Source organism: Taeniopygia guttata, chromosome 1 (assembly GCF_048771995.1).
Source record: "Taeniopygia guttata chromosome 1, bTaeGut7.mat, whole genome shotgun sequence".
NCBI lineage: Eukaryota > Metazoa > Chordata > Aves > Passeriformes > Estrildidae > Taeniopygia > Taeniopygia guttata.
This window is the reverse complement of record NC_133024.1, coordinates 58,695,781-58,717,016: the sequence shown is the minus strand read 5'-3', so window position 1 is coordinate 58,717,016 and position 21,236 is coordinate 58,695,781. Positions and strand designations below refer to the sequence as shown.

General features: G+C 38.4%; 1 protein-coding gene across 19 annotated transcripts in view; it reads left to right on the top strand.

Annotated features, from left to right (window-relative positions):
• ENOX1 (ecto-NOX disulfide-thiol exchanger 1) overlaps positions 1–21,236 on the top strand; it is a 358,280-nt gene that overhangs the window by 304,286 nt on the left and 32,758 nt on the right. For all 19 annotated transcript variants that reach the window (XM_072928853.1, XM_072928835.1, XM_072928826.1 and 16 more), the window contains one exon: positions 10,702–10,886. In XM_072928853.1, coding sequence (XP_072784954.1) covers positions 10,702–10,886 — 185 coding nt within the window. The remainder of the gene's footprint in view (positions 1–10,701; positions 10,887–21,236) is intronic.

Sequence of the window (21,236 nt, the reverse complement as noted above, 5' to 3'; positions counted from 1 at the left end):
TAAAATGTCCTAAGCCATGGCTTAGTCAGAAAATCTGGTACAAGGACTATTTCACACTTATCTCTTCAAAGCTATGCACTCTCTGCAAATTTCAATAAAACGTCTGTTTTTGAAAGACCTGGATGTACCTAACTAAGCTCTGCAGAACCCTGTTATCTGCAAGTTTGCAACACATTTCATTTTTCAGAAGCTGAGAAAATACCTGCTAAACATGTTAAATTGTGAAAATGCACAGAGGCGTCTATTTGCATATATTGAATATTCTGGAAGCAGAAGGAGGGGAGAAAAGGAGGTTTGGGCTTGCAGGTACAGCTCTTCTGAATACCCTTCCATTCACATAAGGGATAAATTGCTCAAGAAATTGTCTCTGAATGTGAGGGTCAAAAATTACAAGCCTCATGTCATCATTTGCTTATGCTTTCTAAAGCATAAAGGGGTAAAAATGTATTACCATTTAAAATACATTTTTATCCAAGGCAAAAGTAACTGAGAAAGTATTTCAGTATTATACATGATTTTAAAAGAAAAATTAAGTCAGCCTACTAATCCACTACAAGGTTAAAGAGATAGCTGGATAAATGCTCTCATGCAATTTAAGGTGCAATGGAATTTTGTTCAAAAGTGGTTTATCCTCACATTTATAGAAAGCACTTTACATTTATGAACAAAATTTTCCTATTATAAATCACACCAGTTCAAATCACCACAGTCATTTAAGCCACTCTTATCAGCCCTTTCTTCCCTAATGAATGTGACAAATTGAGGGATTCACGTGCACACTGTCAAATTTGTTCCAAAGTAGCAATGGCATTTTCTTCATAAATCCTACCGACTTTTTTTCAAGTTCTCACAGTAGTGCTGAGCCTGAATGCAATTCCTAGTTCAAATGCCAACAGCAGTGATGCAGCCTTGTATCTGTAAATGCCAGTGCTGATTTTTTAAATCTGAATAAAAACATAAAAGGTGCTTTGACTCCTAAGAAACAACCATCAGTGACCCACCTACATGAATGTTTTCCTGCATACAATAATCCTTGAATATCCTAAGTGATTTATGTATCACATGTACATGTATGCATACAATACCTCTGTGGAACATACATAAGATTATGTAACATATAAGAAACATTCAGCTTCATCAGCATCTCTTCTGCTGTGCAGAGTTCAAATGTCTGTACCCTCAGCTGCAAAGCACCAGTAGTACAAGCAGTGTTTTCCATTACTGGTGTGGGAGTCAGTCATCAACGCCAGGTGGTATCTCCCCCATAACCAGAGCTTTTCTTGTTTTCTTAATTCCTTCATCCTTGACACTAAAAGTTCCTCTGCTCATTTTTAGTATTATATGAATACAGTAATTTTTAAAATAATGATTACAGGAAAAAGCCACTTTGTGCTTTTTCTGTGCTAGCATCTTTAAAGAACAGTATCTGTAAAAGTGTTGCAACAGTCCTTTTCCTCAATTAGGAAAAATAGTAGAATCTCTAATAAAAGAGATTTATTATTTGATTGATCATATTTAACTGAGACAGCAGTAACTGGTAAACACAAAGTATCAGAAAAATTCACCTCATCACAAACCAAATACACTAATATGAAGCTAAGAGGCTTTTTGTGAATTTTGAAAATATATGAGAATTGCTACTATTTTGATCAAAGTTATACTTCTACATATTACTATGATGGCTTTCTTCCTAACCAGCTCAACTAAAGTCTACCCATCAGAGGTGTCTGCAGAGCGACATTTTCTCTTTCCTGTCTCCCTTTATACATATGCCAAGTCAGCTGGTATCGGTACATATCATTGCTGCTGGTAGAAGAAATGCAACCCAAAATGTAGAGGAGGAAAGGGCCCTTTGCTTTAAAGAGGTGACCTGCAGAAACAGGTCTCAATGGGCCAGATTAACTAGCAACTGTCAAAATATCATTTAGAAGCTGTGTAAGGTTCCTGTTCTCCAAAGAGATGCTGTCAAGTAAAATAAACCTAAAATGTGTCAGGCTTTGATACTATTGTAACAATGTAGTCTCTTCCAAATTCCAAATATTCTTTTCAGTAATGTGATGTGACATCTTTGTAGGAAAAGTCCAAAATGCTTAATGCTGTAATTTACCTGGGACAGATCTGGGTAATAGGGAACTAGTGAATGTACTGCAAAATAAGTATGAGTGAGGGAAGAGCAAAACATCTGGCCATGTCAGGCAAGTGGGAATTACAAATGAGCAAATAGATCGACTCATGCATTTAGAGCTGGAGATGAACTAAACAGAACAAGTGCAAAGGTAAAAGAGATGAGGGTAGAAAGAGAGGGGTAGGAAGACTGGCTAAAAGTGGGAAATTAGTCTTGGATCTTTGCCCTTTGGAGAAAGTTGGATCACTGTTCAACTGGATTTTCTGCAGCCACGAGGTCCAGATCCATTATCCCAAGCTGATCACTGGAGTCAATGATCACTAGTCAGACTGCAGCAAGGACTCTACATCTTTATTCCTCAGACTGGCTAAAACACATAGATTAAGTAGTCTTATTAGTGTTTTTAATTAAAACTCAGTTTGTGAGAGCATGATTAAAAAGGAAGAGCCAATACTGATCCACAGCCTAGAAAGTTTGGAACTTCCAGAAACTTAAACCAGAGGTTTTCAGGCCTCTCTAGGCCTTTAAATAAAATGTGAGATATCATGAGATTCATCCTAACACCACAGAAGTTGGCAGCACTGCTCTCTGGGGCATTCTTAGTCCTCTGCAAAGCAAACATTTGCCTACAACTTTTTGTTACTAGTCCCAGCTGGACAATAATAAGTCCTCCCTTTCCCTGCACCATCTCTGGTATTTGCAAAGAGATGTGCTTCATTACACAAGACATAATAAGCCTTTATAAATTACTGGAGAGCAGTGATATTGCTGATGTCTGTTAAGCAGGGAGAAATTTTGTAAACTGAGAAAAACTTCTTGTCAGAGAAACACATCGTTTTCTCAGACGTGAAGAGGTCTGTCCCAAATGGGATGGATAAAATTGCAATTAATAGACACATAGAATCATAGCATGAGTTGTGTTGGAAGGGACCTTAAATGTCATCTAGTTCCAACCTGGCCTTGAACTCTGCCTGGAATGGGGCATCCACAGCTCCTCTGGGCAATCTGTGCCAGTGCCTCAATACCCTCACAGTAAGGAATTTCTTCCTAATACCTAATCTAGACCTGCTCTCAGTTTGAAGCTATTCTTCCTTGTCCCCTAACTACATGCCCTTGTAAATAGTCACGCTCCTGCTTTCTTAGAGGCTCCCTTCATCTATCTTTTTCTTTCTTTGTTTCTCTTTATTTCTTTCTTTCTTTTTCTTTTTCTTTCTTTCTTTCTTTCTTTCTCTTTCTTTCTTTCTTTCTTTCTTTCTTTTTTTCTTTTCTTTTCTTTTCTTTTCTTTTCTTTTCTTTTCTTTTCTTTTCTTTTCTTTTCTTTTCTTTTCTTTTCTTTTCTTTTCTTTTCTTTTCTTTTCTTTTCTTTTCTTTTCTTTTCTTTTCTTTTCTTTTCTTTTCTTTTCTTTTCTTTTCTTTTCTTTTCGCATCCTTCCATTTACTATTTGTTTGCCACCAAGTTTTATGTGAATAGGAAACCTGAAAATAATTCTCGTTATTATTTAGTTTGAACATCTGGGGTCATCATGAATGTACCTGGTATAATGAGCTTTTCTGCATCAAACATAGGCTGTGTGGTAAGGAAAGGACTTTGAAGCAACTGCACCTGAATTAAACAGGTTCTGCAAAAGAGTAAATCTCCCTCCCACTAACATAAATGACAATAAACCCTTCTCATATAGGATAATTAGTGCCCTCAGAGTTTAAATTTGCAGATAACAAGTCATTCAAATGAAGTGTGCTTAGCACTTGAAAATAATGTGGAAATTTCTTCAGTGTTTGGTTGCATTATGACTAAAGGGGGAAAGAAAAAAAAATGTTCGTAGCTAGGTTAGCTTGTAATTGCTCCAAATTATGTATTTTTATACCATGCAAATTTTGTTTCTAGAATTTATTCATGATACTTAGCTAGCTATTTTCAAGCTGTAAGCAAAGTGTGTTTTTTTGAAAAAAACTCAAGTGACATAGTGTATTTTTGCAGGAATGAGGGAGAGCTGTGGAACTATGTTTAAAAGAGAGCATTATAGGAAGAAGGTTGCTTTTAACTGCTTTTATCAGACATATTTCTATGCATTTTTCATTGACATCTGAGCGCTATGATGCCTTGCGAGGCTACCTAGAAGAGAGGCTAGACAGTGTTAAAGGAATAAAGTAGGTATTGTTAAAAGGCCTTCAAAGGATACCACCTTGGGCAGTGCAAGAGCCCAGCTGTCCCTCCACCCAAGGTGGATGCTGGGTCACAAATTTTCACACTTTTGTAAGCTTTGGTCCAGTTACATATTAATTGTCCAATTGAGGTTATGAAGTCCCATCCTCCCAGACTGCTCTCCTCAATTCACTGTTGTTTACACTTTTTGGGCCTGAAGCTGCAATGGTGTCCTTGGTTCTCAGGCTGGAAAAGGATTGTTTTGCCTAACTAAACTGTGATGAGAAGTTGCTAACTCTTTATATGAAGTTCAGAGTTATGTACTAATGCAGTACAGAACCTGGAAAATATGAAAGCTGAAACTTAAGGCGTCACTACACTGGTGCTGAGGTATTTGGTAAGTGTCCATAAAGAAAAGCAAGTGTCCTCTGGGAACTCAAGACTATGGATAAAAACTGCTTTAGACATTGGATGACTCAGGATTCTGATATTGTGAAGTGGGCTCAAGAAGATGCCTGAAAGTGACCAAGGTATACTTGTCAAGTCTTCCTCTTTCAGAAAGCTTTTTGTAGAATAGAGAGAGAAGGGTCAGCTTGGTGCTGGAGACATTAGTTCTCATCTGTCAAGCTGCTCCGTGTGTCACTTCACCTCAGAGGTAATACAGCTTGCCATCTGCAATGAGGGTGGTGCCTTCCTTCCCACCACATTGCACAACTCCTCCAAACATGACCTTCCCACATAAGTGTGGGGCTACCGACTGACACACACACCCCACCACTGAGTGATCGTAATGGTACCCTCAGACTCCATCACAAAATTAAATTTTCAGTGGGCAGGAACACTAAGCACAGCCTTAGAGGGTAAAAATTAATGAGGGTCCAGTGGTCCCATCTAGTTATAATAGAATTACAGAATGGTTTAGACTGGAAAGGACCTTAATGATCCTCTAGTTACAATTTCCCTGCCATGAGCAGTGCTGCCACCCACTCTATCGCCTAAAACCATCTAAACTGTTATTCTGCAAAGACTATCTTCCCTACTAATGACAAATGCCATTACTGTATAATATACCCTGTTTTCAACAGCATCAAAACACAGTTCATGTCGTTCCAGATCCTCCAGAAACATTTTTCCTTGCTGATTTTCCCCTGCTTGTACTGCTTCACAGTTCACCTATTTGAAAAACACGCAGGCTAGCTAGAGGCCAGGGATAACTTCTATTGTTTGTATTTATAGTTGTGAACTTTGTGTCCTTATTTTTCTTCAGTCACATTTGTTCAGTCCCTCAAGCTGAAAACTCTTTGAAGAAGTCGCTGTGTCTTGCAAGATGGCTTTTTTGACATTGAAAATGCTCTGCAATTGGAGTGATGAAACAAATTACCTTAATATCCATTATTTTGACATGTTTTGATGCTTCTCTTTTTGCTGTTATCAAAAGGAACATTATATCATTTAAACCCTCATTTTCAAGTCAGGAAATCAGGGTAATGGCTTTAGTAGAACTCAGATGGCAGGAAGGTTTGGGAGTAGGCTTTTTCTCTGTTTTCATCTGCCTCACTATATCAATACATCATCTATGGTTCAAAAACCCTGAAAACTTCCACTGGTTAGAGCAAAGTCTGGACAAACATCACAGAAGTTCTGAGTTTTATGATCTATTTCTATACAAATATACAAGAATCTATTGGAAATATAAACTATAGAAGTTCTGCTAGGAGGACGTGCAGAAAATCTTTGCTCTGAATTTACAGGCAGGTTTTCTGTTACTGTTTTTAGTGTTTGTCATTTGTTTTTCAGATACTACTTTTAGATTTCTTCAGGCTCTTAAGATAACCTACTGCTTATGTATTTCAACTCAGTGTGTCCTCAGTGTGCAAATTAGTAGACTGTCATTAACATTACCTGTAATGTTTTTAGGGCATCATCTTTTGAGAAGTCCACAATGTAGGTGTGCACTAGTAGAAATGGTAGAAAATTTGTAATTCTTCCTAATGCCCTCAATAAATAAATGCATTCGGAGATGTGGGGTGTTAGCTTTATTTCCTGGTCACTGTGACATGATGTGGTTCATAGAAGTATCACCTATTAGGACTTAATCTGCTTTGGCTCCTGTGGGCACTGATATGTATTAGGTTAAATGCAGTCACTCAGTGCCTGGTGAAAGTGAAAAGTACAGATCAGTGCTGGTCACAAAGAAGACACTCTCTTAATTATCCAAGGTAGATTCCCTAGAAAAATAAAGTAAATTGCTTGTTTCTTCTGAGACATCCATCAATGAATATATCCTTAGATTTCAGTGGATTTCTAATCAGACAGTCTTTTCTTGTATTAAAAAGGGTGTCTTTTTTGATTTGGATCTAGTCTGGATCCACTAAATGGAGTCTATCTTGCCACTGAGGCTGTTACCAAATTGAATATAGCACTTCTGCCTCAGCACAAAGAAATCACACTAACCTCTTGGAGTCTTTGAAATATCAGTGCAAAGGTTTCCCCCACGTATATATGTCTAATCTTCCTTCAGCTGCTTCTCTGAGGCTGGCAGGTATCATTTTGCATCCCTCAGTGAAATTGCTGTAAAGAGAATATTGAGCTGTCTTCCAGCTGTGTTTGTTTAGGAAGGAATATTTTCTTCTATTTGCAGCACAGGCAGCTATTCGGGATTGTTGTCAGTTTTCTTTTGATATAGATTCCTTGTATATAGTTCTTCTGTAAATGTTTTCAGCATTCACTGTCTTTTATCCAAAGATTTTTTTTTAGTGTGCCTCAGAGAGGGATTTTGTAGATGAGTATCTGAACTATGAAATGTAAAATTTCTTGAGATGAGGTGAACAAAATATTTTTTCAACTAAAACTACATTTATCAGCTTTGTCAATGTACTCTTAGCAAAAAATATATGCAAAATTAGAAGAAATTACTTTTTAAAATACAGATTATCTTCCCCCAAAATTTTCTTTTATTTTTAATTTAATATTCAGTCAAGTGCCTTTCTCCATATCCTATATAATAATTTGAATATCATTATATATAATGATTGTAAATGAAATATAAATTAAAATAAATTATAGGATGTTTTTAGAACAGAATATATTTTTTTTTTCTTGGAATTAAAGGAGACATTGATATGACTTAAGTTATTTTAATCTTGGTGCACTAAACCATAAATATCTTAAAATTATAGTTATGTTAGGTCAACACAAAGAATGTGTCTGATTTTTTTAAAACAGTTACCCAATGTTGAATGAGCTGGACACCCTCAGGTCTGTCAGATGTCTTCCTTTTGTCTTATTCTCCTTTTCTGTTAACTATTCTGTCCATACATGTTAGGAACTAACCATTTGCAGCTCTAAATTAAATAGCAAAGTATATAACAATTAGTTAATGTCATATGTAATTTATGAAATCTTATCTATAATTAATTAATTTAAAAGTTTGTGGTCATTTAATACTCTGTTACTGTCTGTGTTGCATCTTCCTTATTTAAGAACATATTTCTGCCTTGGTCCCTGTTGTTATTTGCTCTGCTATGAGTGGTTAGAATTATCACTCAAGTGCATAATAATGTTGATAAGGCTCTGTACACCTGAGGGAATCCTGCCTATCAGAAATGTATCTCTCCTGTATTCTTCTTCTCTCATTTTAGGTGGTTTGGGATGTTTTCATTTTGTCTTAAAATAGATTGCAACATCTTCCAGGCACAGCCTTTGTCTTCTGGTGTGCAGAAAAGAACAGGGCACCAACCTCAGATGGAACTTCTTGGTAGCACTGCAATGTAATTATTGTTATATAGGTTTTAATATTACATATTACATACAATTTTTTAAGTAAGAAAATTATAGTATGCAGAGGTGCATCTCTGTTTTTGGACAGTTACCTTCATTGCTCATATGCTTGGTGACTTGTTTCGTTTGGAGTAGTTATTTTTAAACTGTAATAGGTTCATCACATAAAGGTTACTTGCTTTTGTGAGATGTTGCGGCCCTTTTAATTTCTCCTATTTTGCTGACCCTGTAGCAGACATCTCTTGCTGTCTGTAGCCCCACTTAATAGCCTGAACTCACCTAGGAGTGCAGAAAAGAGAAGTTCTCCAATTAGGCTGCAGTGAGGCACAGAAAATAGTCAAGCAGCCTTTCCAGAAAAGGCAGTCTGAACCTCAGCTCAATCTGGGTCAGAACCCACATTTCCATGGGGGAATACACAGGCCTCATGCCCCCACTTGTACAGCAGCTCTCAGAAGTTTTTTGAGAGCTGGAATAGATGATGAGCAGCAGGTGAACTACTGCTCCCGAGCCGCTGTAGAAACTTGAGTACATCGCTGATCGTCTCTGTTCCTGTTCTCAGGGAGCTGAAGGATAGGCAGTTTCTGGCCAGAACTTAGTGTTACATTAAAAAAACCCCAACAAAACAAAGACATAAATTTTGTGAGAGTCTAATTGGTAGAAGTAAGAGAGTACAAACGACAGAGAGACTTTTCACCAGAGTCTATAGGGGAAACACACAAACTGAAAGAGGGTAGGTTTAGATTGGACATAAGGAAGAAATATTTTAGAATGAGGATGGTGAGACAATTGCACAAGTTGCACTAAACCATCTTTAGCGGTCCATTCCAACACTATTAATTTCCAAACTATTTAATTTTGACTTGAAATTTTTTTTTTGGACTGATGTTTCTGTCTGCCTGGCTTCTGATGTTTATTTTTTAATCCTTTCCTTTATTATAGCTTTTTGACTCTTACAAAAATAAAAACTAAAAAAAGTACTTCATCCTTTTATTTGCCCATTGGACTCATCAGTGCAACTTCTTTAGGGTAAATTTTGTCATGGAAGGATGATTATATGCTTTTGAGAACAATTTAATTTGATGTAACAATACTGTAACTCTTGCTAAATCTTGCAGAGATTTTGTAAAATATCAAAATTAAGCACAGTAACCAATCGGTGTCTGTATTTGAATAGTATCTGACTGTACTTTATTTTGAATAATGCATTTGCACTACTTAAAAATTAGTAAAAATTATCTGAAATGTAGGTAGATTTGTCCTACCAAAGATAAAACATTTTTATTGCTAATGAAATATTGAGACATTCTAGCTAATTGCTGGTATAATTTCACATAGTGAAATTATAAATTTGCTGAATCATGTTATCATGGGGAGCAGGAGACTCTATATCTGTGGAAGGTCTAGTCAAGAGGTGCCTAGTATTAAATGGAGTTAGTATGCAATTTCATATAATTTGGAATTTAACCATACTGCTGTTGTAGGTGGGCAAAAAAGAATTCTGTGATACCAAGCCTGAATTCATTTAATCTGGAATGTAAATCAGTTATGTGGTTCAGTTACCAAATGTTGATAGAACCGGCCATAGTAGATTGTTGTTTTTTAATTACAGCTGCTCTGTAATGTTGTTGTGTCACCAGATTCCAAGAAGGAAAATAGCATGGTGTGGCAGTTTGCTATGCCAAATGACCACTGCTCCTGCCAAATATAAATATTACCAGGAGTGGGTTCTTCTATAGGATGATAGACACATCCCTAATTAATGAATGCCACCTTTCCCTCTATGTATTTATGTTCAGATAATTTATTTAAATAATGTTCCTACTACATGCTTTATTGCCTTCTGCCTTTTGCTACACAAATTTTAGCTTATATTGCAAACTGTGCAAGTCGTTTGGCAAATGTAATTTCCATCCCTGCATGCTAATCGATTTCTTCACAAACACCTGCTATCAGTTATGATAATAAAAATGCCATTCTAAATTGAAAAGGGGCCAAATGGAGCTTCCTAAGGAAATGACTTAAGTGTCTTTCAATGCCTTTAATGTAGTAATGTTCTTGTAGTGCCAACACTTTTTTTCAGCATTTGCATTTTATATAATTTTTTTCTATTACATCATTTTTCTGTCTAAATGGTTCCTCATAACTGCTGCTGTGAAGTAGTTCGTAGCAAGGCTGGAGAGAAATTTCTGTGTTTCCTCTTTCATGGGACTAAATCCAACAGCTCTACATTGGGAAAATTCCTTAGCACAGACCTGACTGGAACATCTGGCCACTGTGCAAGTATAAATACTAAATGGCTGTATCAGTTCCTATAACATCACTGTGAAAACATTGTAAAGTTGGTGAGTGCCTTGCCCTTGGACTGCATGCCAGTTTCTTCCTAAAATATAAGCCTAAATTTAGCAGCCAGATTGCAAGTAGCATTTGAATTATCCAAGGTCACTTTATGGCTTCTTCCATCCCAGGAAATAACCTCCCAGCAACAATCCTTGCCAGAACCTAATAATTTTCAGCTCTGCTGGGTCTTGTCTCAGCTCCGAAATGTCTCACTGGTGTTCAGCTGTATTGTCATCTCTCCAGACAATGTCCTCTGTATTATTTGAAAAGAAACAATCAATTTCACTGATTTTTTCACATTTTCATTTTCTCTTAGCTCTAGCTGCCCAAGCATACGCGCTAAAGGAAGAGAACGATAGTCTCCGATGGCAGTTGGATGCTTATAGGAATGAAGTGGAGCTCCTGAAGCAGGAGAAAGGACAGCTCTTCCGAACGGAAGAAAGCCTTACGAAGGACCAGCAGCTGCAGTTCCTACAGCAGACAATGCAAGGCATGCAGCAGGTATTGCTAAGGAGGAAAAGAACAGTTCTTCTATTTTAGGAAAGTGGTACCTTGGGGATCTGCTGTACTCAAGACTGTTCATTAAGGTCCTGATTTCTTTTCAAAAAATCACAGGGATTTAGATGGGGGAAAGGGAGGAGATTTTGGGGATATATTTAGGCATAGCCATTTTAGGAATTCATAAACTACAAACCCATTGATCATTCATGAAAACTCTTTATGCATTTGCTAGTTATGAGCAAATTGCTCTGTTCCTCTTCTCACTTAATCCAACTGGCCCTGGTACTGCACAGAAATTTTTTTTTAATTGTCTAATGTATCATAATCAATATTCTGTGGTATTTTCATTTGCACTCATCTGCATCTTTTTTTCTGCTATTGTTAGAGAATGACTGAGACATCAGTGTGTTCAGACTACCCTCCTTAACTTGCAAATTGTTAGCAACATCAGTGCTATTTCCTGAGCTATTATCATTTATGCTGACCCGTGGATGTAACCTTTTCATTCAGACAGTTTTTAAGTGGTTTAGTGCAGCAAAAAAGCTTTTTCTCTGACACCAGTCAACGAGAAACTGCACTGTGTCCCTGCAGGGGCAAGGGGTGTCAGTTTATCATAATTATTATCCCTATTTGTTAGTGTGCTCCTGACACTGTGCTGGGTGAGTCTTGGCAAGCACATCCAGACCGCTCCCACTGTGTTGTCTGACATGTCCACTGACACATGAGCAGCCCTCACCCAGTGTGCATGTGTGCAGCATCTTCCCTGCCCAGGCACTTGTGTTCAGCTGGTATGTGACAGAACACAAGGGCAGTGGCTCACCACAGTGCTGGGCTGTGCTCCCAGCTGGAGTGGAGCTTCTCAGCCTGGCACTGCGGAGGTTAATTTTGCTTCCTTCTCTGCAGTGTCGCACACACTCCTCTGTCACCCCTGGTTATTAGATTCCAGAAGGGGACGAATTCCACTTCCAGACTGTACTAAGCTGCTTTTGTATGGCAAAACCCAGGAGATACTCATTTACACATGAGCAGCCTTGTTGGCTTAGGAGTTGCATGGCTGTCCTGGTGCCCATCAAATCCAACAAGTCTGCAAATCCCAGCTAACACCCAATAGCAGAGCACAGGGCAACCATACACACATATTGATATCAACACAAGCCCCTTTAAGCCTGCAAATTTTTAAAAAATCAGGGTGATATATTGTGGTGGAATAATTCTGACCAAAATACTTTGAAAGTTGAAAATAAGTAATTGATAATTCAGGAATGAAATCTCTCCCAGACTTCAGAATTAAGACATTACTCAGAAATACTTAAGGTTTCTGTATACTTTAGATAAGCTTGAGGTCTGTTCATGATCTTATCCTTATATAAATGGTTACTTAAATATCACTGGTTTTAATAAATTTAACACCATATGTAAAGATTGTGCTGTATTTAATCCTGGTGCTAATTCTCAATTAAAATTAGTGAAAAGGAAGCATAAAATACTACTAAATAAAAATTCTGGAGCCATAGCACCCATTTGGCATTATTATCATTTTCTGTCTGGAGCCTGGATGAAGTATAATCAAGTCTGTAGAATATAAATAGATTTTTATTGAACTTCAAGCAAATGTTAATAATGCAAATCAATAACACGGAGTTACTGACTTATCTCTCTGTTCAGCTGGCCATGGACACTGCAGTCCTTATTCCTCTGAGTGTTTCTGTGTTCGTGACAGTTTTGCTGTGAGGTTCTCAATTTTTCTAGTTTGCCATCTCAGGGTCAGACCTACTTGGTCCCAGTGGGATATAATTAGAGATGGCCCAAGGAGCTGGAGAAGACACTGCAGATAATCCAGTCTGACAATATGCTGAGGAGAGCAGCAACACAGAAGCACGGGAGGTGAAGTTCAGAATATTTGGTGGGAAATTATCAGTCAGTTAAGCAGCTGGATGATGGTTTTGGATTTCAGTAATTAGCCACAGTCATGACATCCCATAACCTTTGTGATTTTCATGCGGTCAATGCATGAATATGTACAAATAAACCCTTGATTTAGGTAGACTCAGCTTTATCTCAGCTTGGTTTTGTAAATGTTGGAGATGACAACCTTAGCTGAAATCCGTCAGTGTAGCAGGTGCTCAGCATCTATGGAAATCAGTCTCACTATGAAATATTAAATACATATCCAGGACTTCAGTATAAATAATTTAACAAGAAGACCTGTATTCCCTTTTATCCTTTTGTATATATTAAAATTAATTTCAGACAAGGTAAACTGAATGCCACTGTATTCCTGAACCCTTCATATATGTCAGCATTGAAAAACATATTTCTCCTTCTTTTCTCCTCATTCTCCCCTACTCTTTCATACACTTGTTCTAACTCTGAAAACTAAAGAACAAGTGATTTGAGCTGCAGCCTGAAAAGCAGATTTATCTGAGAAAAATTGGATGCATTTTCAGCATCAAGACATTTTTTGTAAACATATTTGGTGCCAAACAGTAGCAAATAACACAACACCGATATATTTATAATGTACTTCTACCATCTGGATGTTTTTCAGGATTCTTCCCAGTGATTGCAGGACTGATGAAATGAATGTTTTTTTCTCTTCCATCATTCTCACTAATCTAAAGTAGCATCAGGAAAATCACACAGATGTTTGCTTATGAAGTGTACCTTATGAGCAGTAGTAGCAACCTCCTTATTTGCTTTATCGAAAAAAAGAAAATCCTTTGGACTAATGACGTTGAACTTATGGGGTTTTAGTCAACTTCCTCCATAAAACTGTGTCACAGTTTAATTTCATACCCAATGTGAGATCTCAAACAAATGCAAATAATGTCTTGTATCCATGGTAACAAGTGAGATACTCTTTACCTGATTTTGAGATGGAAATTGAATTAACTTGTCACTGCTGCATAGGTGGTATTGCCTTCAATTTATTTCTATATGAGAACACACATACCAAGATCACTCTTTGAATGGTTCTTTTTCCAGCAGTGTTTGGTATGCTCTGAAAAAAGTCTGTGATCACAAGAAAGGATGTTTTAGTTGTAACTATTTTTGCAACACTTCACAGCACAGCTGTAAGAATTTTTTAAATCTTGCCTCTCTGTCTGAAATGTTTCATCAGATACATGACTATAGGTAGTGCAGAAAATATCACCTAGTAGTGTTGCTTAATGGTTGGAATTATAAGCCTCAATTTTCAGTTGGTATATAATTTCTCCAAATTTTAACCATTTAATTTTAGCGTATTACAAGTGGAATAGCAAGCAGAATTCTTTTGAAAAAATCCTCAGCAAAATCTTTCAGCCATTCCAAGAACAAAGCATGGAAAATACACTTTTATTGTATCTTGTCCATCAAATATAATTCTTGAAGAAATGCACTTGCCACCTTTATGCTTTGAAACAAAGGCTGAGAATTTGACAGTGAGTCTCTATTGAATTAATGATGTCATTTTCAGATCCTTTATACAATCTCTCTGAAACTGATAGTGTACGCAAGCTTTTGAAAAAATGTCATTTTTCCACATAGGAGATGACACTCATTATCATGTGTTCACGTAAAATTTAGATTTTTACTGGCCATCCAGTATTGTTCATTAATCACTTGCACAGCACAGCAATCAGTGCAATGTTTTAAGCCTCCAGTTAGTCCTGAGTCTACAGAGCACATGTCCTTTAGCATGACTCTAATTTAACGAGTTAGCTCTACCTTTTTTGTTAGGCTTAACTGGCCAAGGTACGGGGCCACGCTTGTGTAGCTGTGCTTATTTCTAAACTGATACATTTGCCAATAGGCTGGTAATTTTGCACGGTGCTTTACTGCATCATGTAAATGTATGACAATGTTCTTTCCTCTCATAACTCTCCAGGCATGATGGGCTGAATGTATCTCCTGCAGGCAAGGGTGTTATCCACAAATTCCTATTTAAACTGTGCTCCTATCTATGTTATGTCCAGGAAATGTATACAAGTGCCTACAGTTCTACTACTGCACATGCTGGGGTGTGTCTGAGACAAATATTTAAGAGGCAACTCATTGCCCCCATCCCCTAATTGGTCTGAATCACTGGTTGGGCTTGGAATCATACTTCTAACACACAGTGACAGCACAGGCTCCCCTTTGCTGGCAGGGATGCATTAAAGCTCAGCCACGGGGTTATTGCAGCAGCAGGGGATGCACCGCTGTGCCTCTCTTAAAATTAGTGCTCATGCTGGAAAGCCAGAACAAAGGGACCAGTCATGTGTGGTGGGTGCAGGGCTGGCATAAAGGCTGACACACTGCTGTGAATGCCACCAACTCAGCTCAGCATGTCTCAGCAGGAGACTGAACATAATCTGGCCCTGCTGATGACCCACACGGGTGTCACTCTGATGCAGTGTGATAAGAGTCCACTTTTGTCTTCTCTTCTTTTTCTCCCCGGATAATACCAATTTAATGTGAATTGCAATGCAGATTATGAGCCTGAACACTCAGACATCAGGAGCTGCCAGAACCTCTGGCTGTGCATTTTGCTTTGTATACCTCAGAGACCCTTTCCCATTTGGTGCCGCAGGCAGAGAGTACACAGTTAATCATCACCTGTTCAATACCTTCCTGTCCTTGCTGTTCAATATGCAGCTCAAGCTCTTTCTGCAAAGGCCACATTGCTCCTGACATTTCATACCTACTGAGGACTTTCTTTTGCAGTTTACTAACCATTTAACATGTAAAATAAATAGCATGTGCATCTGAGACTGATACACCTTTTTAAAGAGCTCTGATAAATGCCAGATGACTAGCAATCATAAAATCACAGAATCATTTGGGTGATAAAGGACCTGTAAGATCATCAAATCCAACAATTAACCCATTGTTGCCCAGTCCACCACTAAGCCCACGTCCTATGTCCCTAAGCACATCATCTACACATCTTTAGCATACCTCCAGGGATGGTGACTCCACTACTTCCCTGGACAGCCTGTTCAAAGCCTGACAACCCTTTGCTGGAGAAATTTTTCCTAATATCCAGCCCTACACCTCATTTCAAGATTTCAGTGTTCATGCAGGGTGGGACTGTTTTGTCTGTCTTACTTTTGTGGTTGGGAGGTTTGTGGTTTTGAGGTGGGGTTGTGTGTTGGAGTGCATTGCAGCTCCCTCTTTACACTCATTGCTCCCTCAAAAGAGGGTGGTCAGAGTACACCTTTGGTGATGCAGATGATGGGGAGCATACATTTTCCACAGTACCATCACTGGGAGACAGATTACAACCCTTCAATCTAACTGAGGTGTCACAAGAGGCATCTATCAGCTTTTTCAGCAAGACCATGTACCTGTAAAATATAGTAACTCTTCTGAGTAGAAAATCCAACGTTAACTAGTGTTGACCTCACTATGCTGCCTTTGAAATTAACTGGATTTCTACCATCCCCAGCCATTAGAGCAGAGCCAATCCATTTTCAGATGGAGCTAGCAGTTTTTTATACAAACAAAGATGGCACTTCTCAGGCCTTTCCTTCCCTTTTTTTTCACAGCTTTTTCTCATACAAGTAGTAGAACTGAATATTCCCATGGTCCACACTCTTTCAGTGGGAGCAGGGACAAAAAGAACATTTCTGTGCAGGAGGTTGCAACAGACAGTAGTGCAGGGCATCATGAGGCTTTTTTCCCTCATCAATCTTTTAACCAATCTAACACCTATTAAGTTCAATAAGCCTCAGCTGGCATTGAGGTCTGCAGGTCTCAGATCCTTCACACATGTTGTTAACTGTCACAGCCATTCCTTTCTGTCACATACAAATGTTCTGAAATGTCAGAAGCCACAGACACAGATGCTGGTGGCTGAAAATTGCTGAATCTGCTGTGTAAGTGGCATGGGCATTATAACAATGATATACCTTTAAATATGCAGGTTCTAGTAACAGTTTAGTACTGAAATTAAGATAATTGTTGAATAGATTCAGCATGTAATGGCTATATTTATTAATATCGCCTAAGTGCAGAGGAGATTTGTAGCCTTTTTTTGTTCCATCTACCTCTTGCTCAGCAAACATCTATTCAGCATAGAACCCAACCAATGTACTTATGCACAACTATAAACTGATTCATCTCCAAAGCAGCATTAAAGAAGAATAAATATAAGTTATTTTTTAAAAACCCTTTTATTTGCACTTTACCTGGTAAATAAACAGACTGGTGTAATTATGTTGGAAATGGTTTTAATTGCTACTCCTACAGTATGAATTCCGGTTAGATTTTTATTTTTTTTTCTGTAAAAGTGGCACTGGAATAGTTATCGCAGTACTGATGACCTTAAAGTTAAGTGAAAGGGACTGGACCCAACATCCAGATGTTCACTTCCATGCCTGTTCCTTCTCTCACCCAGTGGCTGATACTTGAAAACTGGTTAGGAAATAGATGATCTCCCAGGAGAGAAAGAAATGTTCCCATAAGTGTTGTCTTAGTTCACTTGTGCTTTTTGGGGCTCCGTACAGTCCAATTCATGCTTAAACTTCCAGAAAACAGTCTTTTGATTATATTAAAAAAAAAAAAAAAAAAAAAAGAGCAGCTGGCAATTAAGTGCTATTTATTTACCAGATCTCAGACAAGCCAAATGGCTTCTCTTCTCTGTTTAACAACCTTTCTTTATTGAAAATAGTGTTTGATTTCCCACTTCTGCAGCTACCACTTCAATAATATTAGGGGAGTGTAAATAAGGGCCCACAGATACTTTAGGCACCATATTCCCAACAGCTGTTCTAGTGGTAAGATGGAGGAGAGTAGCATCTTTTTTCCTGCTAGTGCTGGTAAAGCTAGATTGTGATTGGCAGCAAGAATAAACCCTTCACAGAGAAATAATTGGGTGCACACATTTTATTTACAATATGAAATAAATCAACTAATGTCTTCATTAGCATAGTTGTGTAGTCTAGTGATGGTAAAGGACAAATCTTACAAGTTTTACAGTCCAGTGATCTTACATGAATTTTTTAAAAGATCCTAAATACTAGCATTGGCTTGCTGATTAGAATTTCCAATTGTGTTTGATGCTATCAGTGCTAAGAACTCTGTTTCCATTACTAGGAATTGTGTTTCAGTGGAAATTACACTGGGTAAATTGATTCTCTTCCATAATATTGTTCTTCTAATTAAATTTTTATTCCCCATCAAAATAAATAAAATATTTTTTATTGAACAGGAAATCAAATTGTAAAAGATCTGTTTTGGTTTGTTGAGAAAAGGCATGCTCTATCATGCTCATTTTCAGTCCCATGAAAGAAGAGATGGGGTGACACTGCTCAAGTGCCATTAACTGGTGAGGAGTTATCCACAATGGACAGTACAGGTGAAAGGCTGGAGAAGATAATGTTGTTATGACTAGATGATCATGTCTTCCTTTGTGCATCATGCCAGGTGCCAACTTGTTGCTTTGTAGGACAGATATGAGGGTGGGGGAACATGGTGCTCATTTGGGATCAGCCCACTTTTTCTGATCGGGATCAGGATCTACTGACCTGCTGTCAGTAAAGTCAAGGGCTATGTGACATCCCTCTCACCTCATCTAGCAAAGAAAGGAGGGAGCTTTATTGGTGAGTTTCAGTGGGCTTTTGTCAGGCTTCTCCCCTTCACAGGCTCCCACCAAATTAAAGGACCTCGCATAATTTGCTGTTAAACACAGATCCCAGAGAGGGATCCCTGATGCTATAGAGCTAAGTGTCTTATTAGTATGTTTAAATTCTGAGACAAATTATTAATTCTGTAAGATTCCTAAGGAATCTTTTCTTTTCTTCATTTGCTGCAAAAGTCCAGGCTGAAGACAACTTGTCCATCTTGATGAGTAAGAGATATACTTGAAAATTACTTGGCAGAGGAAAGCTGTAGACTGTCTCTTAAACTGTTCATTACATCACCCATGTCCTCCTTTCCTCTGCTGCCCAGCCCTTAACAATGCCTCTTGTAGCTGGTGTGGCTGAATTGCTAAGTTTCACAGAAAAAAAAAAAAAAAAAAAAAAAAAAAAAAAAAAGAAACTGAGAGCTAATTCTCTGCTATGTATCAGCTGTTCTCTAGAATCCTATAAAAACTGAAGTCAGAAGGTACATCTGAAGGTCAGGTACACCTCTTCTCAAAACAGGGGCATCTCTGGAGTCATCTCAGTTTTGTTCAGGACCTTGTCCAGCTATGGTCTCAGTACAGCTCAGCTTCTCTAAGCCCTTGCTCAAGAGGTTGGGCACCTCCACTGTGAAATATTTTCCTTCTGTGTAATAAAAATGTTTCTTGCTATTTGTCCTTAACCCCTACTCAAGAAAAGCCTGACTCCACCTGCTCTGTTACCCTCCCTCTAGGTAGTTTCAGAGTGTCTGTGTCCATGTGTGTGTTTTCTATTTTGGTTTATTTCTTAGAATACACACCTGCCTGGAACTACTCTGAGCACTGTAGAGCTGTAGGACCTCTGGAGTCTGTCTAATAGCAGGGGAAGGGGAGCATGGCAAACACATCCCTAAGGAAGAAGATGGACGGATTTGTTCTTTAGTGCCACCACACGCATTCCCCCACCAGGTGTGTGTCCAGCTCCTCACCCCCTCTGAAGTGGTTGACCTGAAGAGCAAACATGTCCAGCATGGTCTTTGCCTCTGGCTAGAGAGCCAGGAAAACTCACTGTGCAGGTGAATGCCCGTCAAGCTGGAGCTGGGCTGTTCATCCACATGTACCTCTTTACCAGCCCTCTTTCATCACTGGAAACCCCATGGTCCATCCAAATAATGCCATGCATACAGCCAGGGACACAGCCGGTCCCTGGGAGCTGGCAGGGATGAGAAACATTGCACTGTTTCTTTTTAATCCCTTAAAAACCCGAACCCACAGCCATACTCTTTATTTTAATAATGCCTTGCTGCAACATGGCTAACTTCCTTGAGGGCTCATTTCTAAAGCTTCTTTGACTTGTCTTTCACATTCTCCTGTTTCCTTGGTGATTTGTCAGGCCTCATCAGCGTCTTGTTACTAATGCATATTTGCTCAGCTGGGAAGTCACTTTCTCATTATTCAAGCCTGCCATGTGCTGGCCATTTGTGATATGAAATCTTGTCTGTCTTGCAAAAAGAGAAAGACACTCTTCCAGACAATCCATGAGAGTACTGGGATAGGGATTTGTATTTTTATTTTGCAAATGGTTGATTTCATTTTAATTCATTTTTTCTTTTCCTCCTACCTAAGGAAGGTTATGAAAGGAAACATTTACCATCCTTCCCCTCTATATTTGTGAACAGCTTCTAGGAATCTCAAAACACTCATTTCCTTGGAATTTTTGCCATTTTACATTTCACAAACTCTTCACTTCTTTTTCTGTCTATAAGATGAAGTTAGAAAAGATGGAACAAGGTTTTACTTGGGAAAAAGAAAAAATATAATAAAATATCAGAAATTGCTATCATATGTGAATGCTTTAATTTTTGGGTGAACTCTGCAGTCATTTGAATGTCTGTGGTTTCATACTTTTCAGATCTCTGATTCTTGTGTAGTTTCAGGGAAAGTATTGCACTTTTGCGCAAGTGAGTTCTGCTTTCCATGGTTACTGTTTTAGATGTTTTAGATGATACAGCCTGCCTATCTGAGACACATAAGTTCCACCTTCTTTTTAGGCACCTAATGAATCTATTTTTCCTGTATAGGAAAATATATCTGTATCCTACAGATAGTAAGTGGAGAGTAATACGAGTATGTTTCTCCTACACATCATATGGGCAGGAGAATACAGTTTGCCTGAATTCACTGGGTGTTGAAGATGACCATTCAACTGAGTTGTCTCAGTTAAGCTGTACAAGAGCATCCCTGTTTGACTGATACACTGATTTTGGAGACCTTTAATAGAGGTCATTACTGGACATTCTGCAGCTACTCCATAAATGGGAGAGTCTGTGCCTCCTTCGCGTGGCTGAACAGGCTGGGTTTGCTGAAACTGCCTGCACAATCTGTGATCAACGTCAGCACTCCCACCCCAGAGGTGTTCTTTTGTCTGCTGCTCCTTACTGCCCTTTCTTTAAGATCTCTGTAACTTCTTCATACTTCATTTCAAGCAGCTGTAGAGAAAATCATAAATAAAATAGCAGGGGCAGGACCATTCAGCAGTATAACTGCTAAACTTGTGGCAAATGTTGGTTTTCATTTTTCATTATTCTCTCAGCCTTACAGCATCCTAAGTACAGCCTCAGGCCCTGTGGTCGCTTCTGATCTGCCTCCCTTTTCTTTGCATGCAAAGTTATGGGTTTCATGCTGGAAATCATGCTTTCCTTATGGGATCCTTGTTTGTCCAACTAGGCCTGGGATGCGACCACACTTTTAGGTATGTCCATATTTTATATTCAAATCCACACTGC